This window comes from Parasteatoda tepidariorum, chromosome X1, assembly GCF_043381705.1.
Source record: "Parasteatoda tepidariorum isolate YZ-2023 chromosome X1, CAS_Ptep_4.0, whole genome shotgun sequence".
Lineage (NCBI taxonomy): Eukaryota > Metazoa > Arthropoda > Arachnida > Araneae > Theridiidae > Parasteatoda > Parasteatoda tepidariorum.
Genome location: NC_092214.1, coordinates 73,487,299 through 73,496,160, shown reverse-complemented (window position 1 = coordinate 73,496,160; position 8,862 = coordinate 73,487,299). Strand labels below are relative to the sequence as shown.

Below are 8,862 nucleotides of genomic sequence, written 5' to 3'. Positions count from 1 at the left end.
CAACAACCTCCTTTATACCTTTAAAATACATCTTGTTTATACCTCATTTATACCTCGATTTTTTCATAAGGGATTAGCCCACTTTAGAAATTTATTCCTCAGATTATCCGGAAGTCCTGTATCCCAATTAATTTTCTCATTCCAACATTCCTGCAAGATTAATTTAGGAACTAGTGTGACAGCCCTTACGAAAATTTAAGGTATATTTAAGGTTGATTTGAGGTATTTTTGAGGTATTAAGGTTGATTTATGGTATATTTGAGGTATATTTAAGGTTGCAGAGAAAACAGCAATAAAAGTTATACCTCGTAAAGGTTGTAATTAAGGTTTAAGAGGTTGTTTTATATACACTTCAGCTTGTTTTGAGGTTATTTAAAATTCACTTCAAATCAACCAGACTGATAAGATGATTTTTGAGGTACACCAAGTTGATTTTCTTACACTTGTAACAAAAGAGGTATTTTTGAGATCAAAAATTTTTACCTTGTTTCAACTAAAGAGAGTGAGGTATTTATTGAGGTATATGGAGTCATTTTATTTACACCTAAGCTTATTTTGACGTTGTTTTAAATCCACTTCAAATCAATCAGACTGATAAGGTGATTTTTAAGGTATACGAGGTTGTTTTTCTTACACTTGCAACAAAAGAGGTATTTATGAGGTATAAAAAAATTAACCTTTTTTCTACTAAAGAAAGTGAGGTATTTACGAGGTATAAAAAATATACCTTATTTCAACTAAAGAGAGTTAAGTATTTATTGAGGTGTATGAAGTCATTTTATTTATACCTAAGCTTGTTTTAAGGTTGTTTAAAGTACACTTCATATTAACTAGCTCATTTCCCAGAGTTCCGTGCGAGCCTGCAAATGGCGTGTGTTGACAATCGAAAGTCTATTCGAAATTCGGTAAGTGTGCTTGACATTTATTAATTTAGTTTTATCACTTTTAATCAAATATGCTTCAATCTTCAAACTTAAATATTATTATTTTTGTTTTAACAACGCGTCCTGATCTTAAATAATTGAAGTTGGGGGATAATCTTGGAGGCTATCGTTGTAGTCTTAGCAATAAGAGAGAATAATCGAAATATTTCTCGTCGCTGTTTAGGGTAACGTTACTGGTGAATCGTTGCAGCAGGTTATGCACAGTATATTTTATTGTTTGAAATTTATTCAAATGGAACTATTCTTTTTATTTTGCTTAAATGAATATGTTTTAACGTAGCAGTATGCACGCTGCTTAATTGAGTAAAATGTTCATAATATCTCTTATAAGTAAATCATTGAAAATTGAAAGATTTTTAAAATAGCAACTTTGCTTTGAAATTCTACTATAGCTGTATGCTTATCGTTTGGATATTTGTTGGTTGCAAAGTCTATATTGTTTATATATATATATATATATATATTTACAGAGCTTATTCACAGTTCCCTGATATTGCTGAGATGGTTTAGGCTGTGAAAGCACATGCGCAGCGGCGCAGAAGAAGAGATTAGCAAGCTACTGCTCAGCCTTCCTCGAGTAAATAGTTCTGAATTTATACCTAAAAAAAAGTAATCTCTCCTAATAAACTACAGAATTTATGTAATTGTTGATAACAATAGTTTGGTAGATATTTGATGATTGAAAATTAGTAACTGTACTAGCTCACTTCTTCATGTTTGATCACAAAACTACTACTTTCACTACATGTAATTTTTTCGCAATTTACCCACGTTAATTTTTTACTAAGCAGATTGTTATTACTTAATTGAATATTGACCAGAATCAAATTAAATCCGATTTCAAGTTTATATGACAATTTGTTTCAAGGTTCTGAGCATTTTTATGCAGCTGTTTATGGTTTACTACTTCAAAAATGTGTGAATTTCGGAAATCTTAATTTTTTAGAAATATGTCAGTATAGTATGCAATTTTAATCCTGAATTGAAAAAAATCAGTTGCAAATGAAAGCATTTATTGCTGAAAGTAATATGCATTATTTTAAATTTTATCCTATGGGATGTGTATTTATATCAAAACAAGTGTTTGTAACAACTAACTATTAGTTTTATTCTGCTCTGTATTATAAGTTATATAGGAGATATTATACTCAACTTAATTTAAAAGTATTATTTCAAATCATTCTCTCTTAGACATTTTCCTCACATAAAATTACTCACAACTTTAAAATAAATGCTCCTTATCAGCTTGTAAATTGTTCTATTCGATTGAGTGTAAAAAAAGAATAAAAATTGGGGCATAACTTTAAAATTTAAATTTATTAAAAGATTGTTGATTCTTGATTACATTGATTAAAAAATATTAAAATAACTATTTTTTAAGAAACTCTGATGTGATTGACAATAACGTAAATCCCTTTTAGAATCAGCGTTAAAAATTAAAAAAAAAAGCTATTAATTCCATGAAGTCTGACAAAAAGTTTACAAATATAGATTAGGTTTATTGAGTTTAAAGATTTGTAAAAAAAAAAAAAAGGAAAATCTAATTATTAAACTTTCAAGTACCATAATGTTACCAGATGCATTGAAAAATAAAAAGCGTTAAAATTGCATAATAAGATTGGAATTATATATTTGAATTTCTGTAAATGTTGTTAGTTAATGGTAATACTGCCTTCAGTGTATTTTATTTTGTGGTTGTGATACATGTCATGCTTTTTAGCTACTAGGATTGAATAGAAATGGCAGCAGAGTAATACTATATTTATCTGAAAAAGAAAATTAATTTCATCCAGTTAATTTAAATCATAAAAAAAAAAATTTCTAAGATTTTAATATTTTAAAACCTGCACTATTATTATAAATATGACTTTCTTACTAATTCATTTTTCTTTTCTTTTAGGTTCCAATAATTACAAGTTTCAACAGGTAGACGGAAACAGTATTTAAAATAATTTTGTTGGTTTGTAAAAAAATGAAATTTTAGCTTTAAATAAAAGTAATTTGAATTTCAGTTGACTAATTATTTAAATTTGTAGTCTTATAGCTTTAAAAATTCAAGCCCCTTAGACAACTATCTTCTAAAAATACGAGCATGAGTTCCCATAAATAATTTTTACTAACTGTAGAATTTCGAAAAATGTTATTTTAAGATGATTTAATTCAATCTATTAATTTTATAGAAGAATTACGCGTTTGAAACTTTCTTTTATAGCTTAACAAAAGAAGCAATTACTGCCGAAGGTTTAATATTAAAAATTTCAGGTTGATAAATGATCTCTACTAGTGAAAAAAATGTAATGTACATTATTCTTCATATAATATATATAATATCTTTATATATATATTATATTTTTTATATAGTGAGTCTAAAAATTAATAAACTAGGTGGTCCGTATAACACCTCACCTTCGTAAGTGCTAAAAAAAACATCTTTGGTTGATAAATTAATACTTCTAAAAATACAAAAATATATACTTGAGGTTACGAAATAATAACTTAAGGTAGAACATGGAACACATGGCGCTAATTAAAAATAACCTTTCCAATTGTTGAAAATACACTTCAGGTTGATTTATAACAACCAGAAGTGTAAAATGGCCCACCTTAGGTTGAAAAATATATACCTCTACAAGCATAAAATTATATACCTGAGGTTGAAGAATAATTACCTGAGGTAGAACAAAATACATTTGAGGTTGATTTATAACAACCAGAAGTGTAAAACGACACACCACAGGTTGATAAATATATACCTCTACAAGCATAAAATTATATACCTGAGGTTGAAAAACAATTACCTGATGTCGAACAAAATACACCTGAGGTAGATTTATAATAAGCTGAAGTGTAAAATGACACACCATAGGTTGAAAAATATCTACCTCTACAAGCATAAAATTAGATACCTGAGGTTGAAAAATAATTACCTGAAGTCGAACAAAATACACCTGAGGTTGATTTATAATAACCTGAAGTGTAAAATGACACACCTTAGGTTGTTGAATAAATACTTCCACAAGTGTAAAAAAATATACTTCAGGCTGATAAGTAATAACCTATGGTTGAAAATGAAACACTTTAAAGTAGTAAATATCTACCTCTCCACAGATGTAAAATTAAACACCTCAGGTTGAAACATATATACCTCTGGAGGTATATTTACGGTATATTTGAGGTATTCATTTGCACCCTTTTCAACCTTAAAGACGTATTTAAATAACAACCTTCTTTATACCTTTAAAATATACCGCGTTTATACCTCATTTATACCTCGATTTTTTCATAAGGGAGGACTTGTAAACCCATTAGGGTCAAAAATTCGGCTTAACATGGATAATACATTTCGTTAACTCAGAGCGGGTTGATTTTCCTCATTTATCTCACAAGATAAAGTATCACTGTATAAATTCCATTTAAGGCCCAATACTGAAACGATTTCTTTATAGTTATCTCCAGACAAGTTCAANACCTTTAAAATATATCTCGTTTATACCTCATTTATACCTCGATTTTTTCATAAGGGGTGTTTGAAGCAGAGCAAATGATGTATCAGCAGCCAAGTAGAATAATTTAACACTATTGGCGAAGAAATTCTTTCACCAATTTGGTGCAGATAGTTGTTGTTGTTGTAGTTTATTTACGTCGCACTAGAGCTGCACAAGGGGCTATAGGCGACGGTCTGGGAAACATCCCTGAGAATGATCCGAAGACATGCCATCACAATTTTGATCCTCTGCAGAGGGGATGGCACCCCTGTTTCGGTAGCCCGACGACCTGCACGCGAAGTCGAGCACTTTACGGTAGAACAGCTTAACGAGGACCCTTACAGCACACCCTCTGTCCCTACGCAGACTAATCCAAGTGGTCACCCACCCGCACACTGACCGCAGCCAGTGATGCTTGACTTCGGTGATCTGCTGGGAGCCAAGTCTTAGCGATCAGTCCACTGCGGGACTTGGTGCAGATAGACATACCATGCTAAAATCATACTTACTATTAGCATTAAAATAATATAATTTACTTCCCTTCTTGTTTCATCTCATTGGTTTATCTGATGCTATTGGCAAATTTTATCCAATCAGAAAAGATGTTACGGCAGGTTTTAGAAGTACATCTTATTTTAGAAACATTACCTGAGAGATATAAGCAACAGTAACGAAAAAGCTTAGATGGATTCTGCAAATCAAACAACGCTTTTCGGTTTACAGCGTTTCTTACACGGATCATATTAAAATTAATTTCTTTATATTTATATTAATGTTATTAAGTAAGTATAATAAGTTAAAATTAAGGTGACGAAGATTTTGATAATTTTTTTCAGTATTATTAATTAGGTTTTGTTATATTAATCGTATATTTGCGATGAAATTTTTTTTATTTATTAATGTGTTTTATTTAATCATATGTGTAATCCAACCCATCCACGTTCTTTCTATACTGTTTTACTCAATATTTGGGTATTATGTTCTCTATATACTTTAATAAGAATTATCTCCTCTATTAAAATATATTGTTGCATCGCATAGTGACTGATTTCTAATCCACTTTTATGTCGTTTTTTTTTCTGTTTTTTTTTTTAAAGAAGAGAGTAACTATTACGGTAAAATATTTTTATTACTAAACATTGTGAAAATTTTCTTTGTTATTTTGTTCTTCAGTATTGTTTGTTTGCAACAGTTTGTTAGTTTTTGTAACGCTAAATTTTATATTAAGTCATTCTTTTTAATTATTATAGGTGTGTTATTTAATCACCGGTGTTGATCAGCCCGTCGGTGTTTGTATTTCTGTCACAATTTACTATTTGCGTTTTTTTTTCGATTTAATTCCCTGTATTATGCTATCTGTAGAGATTTATCTGAAGAAATGTTTTTGCATATAAAATGCAAAAAGCCACAGATTCACATGGAACATTATTTAAAAGGTCCTTTTTTTTTGTTTGCATTTGATTTTGAAACATTTTTTAGTTAAATTTAAAATTTTTTTTCTATTTGGTTGATATAAATCAAATTAATTTTTATTAGTTTACTTTCTTCGAATTTGGTTTCATTGTCAAGCAAACTGTAAATATGCTTTAGGTGGCTGTCTAAAATTGTTAAAGGCTATAAAAGGGCTTCTAAACTTTGTAGATAAATTCTCATTGATTCATAGTCCTATATTTCCAGAGAAAAATGCCATGTTATATTATAAGTTGAAACTGTTTTTAAAAAAAAGTTTATGAAAGAGAAAGAAAGCTGATTTCAGAGAAAAAAGCAAATATTAATCTATGTTTATAAAAAGATAATGGGAAAATAAGCTAGAAGTGAACTAGCTTATAATTATTTTTAAGAGAAATGATGAACTGAGTAGTAGCTATATGAATAATATAAAAATTAATAAACATAAATTACAAAGTTAAAGAAAACATGAAGGAAATGAATGCTAAAATGTGAATTCTTGAAAAGTAATGCTATACAGAAAATTATTGATTTTTTAAAAATAAAGCAGAGTTCTCCCTAAGAATAAAAAAAAAAAAAAAGGCAGGATGCTTCTTCACAAAATAAGGACTCTGAGATTTGGAAGGACACTTCACTTAACACTGTAAAAATTTATCAAATGTGTAATATTATGCAATAACTGAATTTTATCCTCAACAATTTTTAAATTGCCCTCTTATATTATATTATGTTTTTATTTCAAAAAATTGTACTCACTCATAATCAAAATAAGAGAAAAATTTGTAGTTTATGAAAAATAATTAAAAACATTCTAAAGATAACAAATGCTCAATAACTGTGCACAAATGTTTTTTTAAAAAGTAAATAAAATAAAAAAATTATTAATTGACAAATTTGAAAGCTTTTTTCTATAATTTAAACTGAAAATTATGAGACAATTAATATTAAAACACATTGACACATTTTTTTCGAAGAAGTTATTTATTTAAAAAATAGTTTTAAAATGTGAAATTATTAAAAAAATGTATATATATACTGAATAAAGTGAAATACCCCGATTAAAGAGAAACTTTAAAAAATTTAACCAGTTGAGATTAATACTTACAAAATAAATATTTGTAATAGTGATCAGAATTAAAACTATAAACATAGAAAATTTTACCACTGTGTAATTATTATTTAAACAGTAAATTATTTAAAAAAAAAGTGGAATATGAACAGTGGCGTAGCTAGGTAACCAAGGGCCCTGGGGCAAATTAAAAAATGGGGCCCCAATGCAATGTAAACTGATTAGGTTTTACAAATAAAAATATGAAATATACTAATACTTTAAAAATGCTAAGCTACTTAAGCTCTTTTTTGTGCACTGCTGGGCAGGTAATAAAAATATTAAACAGTAACAACATAAATTACAATTAATACTTGGTGTAGGTTTGGCTAATAAAACGAAATAGAGAAGATTCAAGGGTTTATTATATAAAGGTCGGGCCTACCAACTGACTAAATAACAATTATATTTACAATTTTTTCCTAGCTTTAGTTTTCGCAAAAGTATCAATGACTTCGTTTAAATCCAGGCTTGATGCGGTTTTGTTTTCAATTGCTATTAGCGATAAATGTCGGAGTCGAGTTTGGCCCATATTATTTCTTAAATAATTTTTTATTATTTTTAATTTGCTAAATGACCTTTCAGCTGCTGCAGAAGTGACAGGAATTGTAAAGAATAATAACATTACTGTAAATACTTCCGTTAGGTCGCATTCTCGCACTCCATATTTGCTCATTATTTCCTTACATAATTGGTGAACAGTCCATGCTTGAGTTAGTTGAGGCAAAAGTAGGTGGTAAATATTAATAAATTGAAGTGAAAAACTAGGGCCTATTATATCTGAATATTTTCTTTGGAATTTGTCACGCTTTTGTAATAAAGTTGCTTCATCAACATGTAATAAAAATGTTGGTGTTAGAAAATCGAATATATGACAGACTGCACTCATACCAATAAAACGTGTATCTAATTGAGATATTACTGTGTCTAGTACATTATTGAAAATCTCAATTTTAAATATTTTTTCTCGGTTTGGAAATCGGTGATCAGCAGCTAATTCATCAAAATGTTTTTTAACTTTTCTTTGCCTTTTTTCTTGAAAATGGGTATCAATACCATATTTTCTTGCAGTTTCACTGGCTTTGCACTTGAATAATTCGAAATCATTTCTATAAATTTGCAACTTTGCTTTGGTCTCTGCTAAAACTTTACTCGCCTCACCCAAATTGATGTTGCATTTTTGTAAAGTTTTGGATGCATAATTGATGTCGTTCACAATACACTGTGCATGAATTCGCAAAGCAACATGAACTCGAAATTTAGCATTTTTGTTTTAATACTCTCTGCTTCACTGCGCTCATCTTTATTAGGACTCTTTAGAACTATTTCTGATAATGCTTTGATAATATCAAAATAACGAAGTTTTATTGCAGATATCGTATTGGCCCTACTGGACCATCTAGTCGGATTCAGTTTTTTTAGAGTGGTGTCCGATTCGCCAGTGAATTTTGACAGTAGATCCCAACGTTTGATGCTGTTTCCGAAAAAGTTATACAAATCTTGCAACGTTGCGAAAAAAATCTGTATTTCCACACAACTGCTAACGGCATCATTTATCACCAAATTTAAATTATGAGTGGCACAATGTACGTACTCTGCGTTAGGCTGGATATCCTTAATATGTTTTTGTACACCATTATACACACCACTCATCACACTGGCGCCATCATAGCCTTGCCCCACACATTTTTTTAAATCAATATTTTTGTCGATAAATAATGTTGTCACTTGGTTGACTAAATCTACTGCGCCATGTTTGATAGCTGCATAAAAGCCTAGAAACACTTCTTTTACTTCTATATCAATTGGCTGTCCATTTTCCGATCTGGTTATTACTGCATACCTCACAACAATGCTTAGCTGATCTACCTTCGAT

General features: G+C 29.4%; 1 protein-coding gene across 3 annotated transcripts in view; it reads left to right on the top strand.

Moving 5' to 3' along the window:
• Positions 1–4,889: 4,889 nt before the first annotated feature.
• LOC107440070 (ADP ribosylation factor interacting protein arfaptin) overlaps positions 4,890–8,862 on the top strand; it is a 19,042-nt gene continuing 15,069 nt past the window's right edge. Inside the window, exon 1 of one of the 3 annotated variants that reach the window (XM_016052853.4) lies at positions 4,890–5,211. Coding sequence is in view for 1 of the 3 variants with exons in the window: in XM_043048180.2 (XP_042904114.1) it covers positions 5,825–5,865 (41 nt within the window). In the remaining 2 variants the exon portion in view is untranslated. Of the gene's footprint in view, positions 5,212–5,332; positions 5,545–5,605; positions 5,866–8,862 lie in introns of those variants that run through there. The other 2 variants (XM_016052854.4, XM_043048180.2) reach the window with 2 other exon arrangements.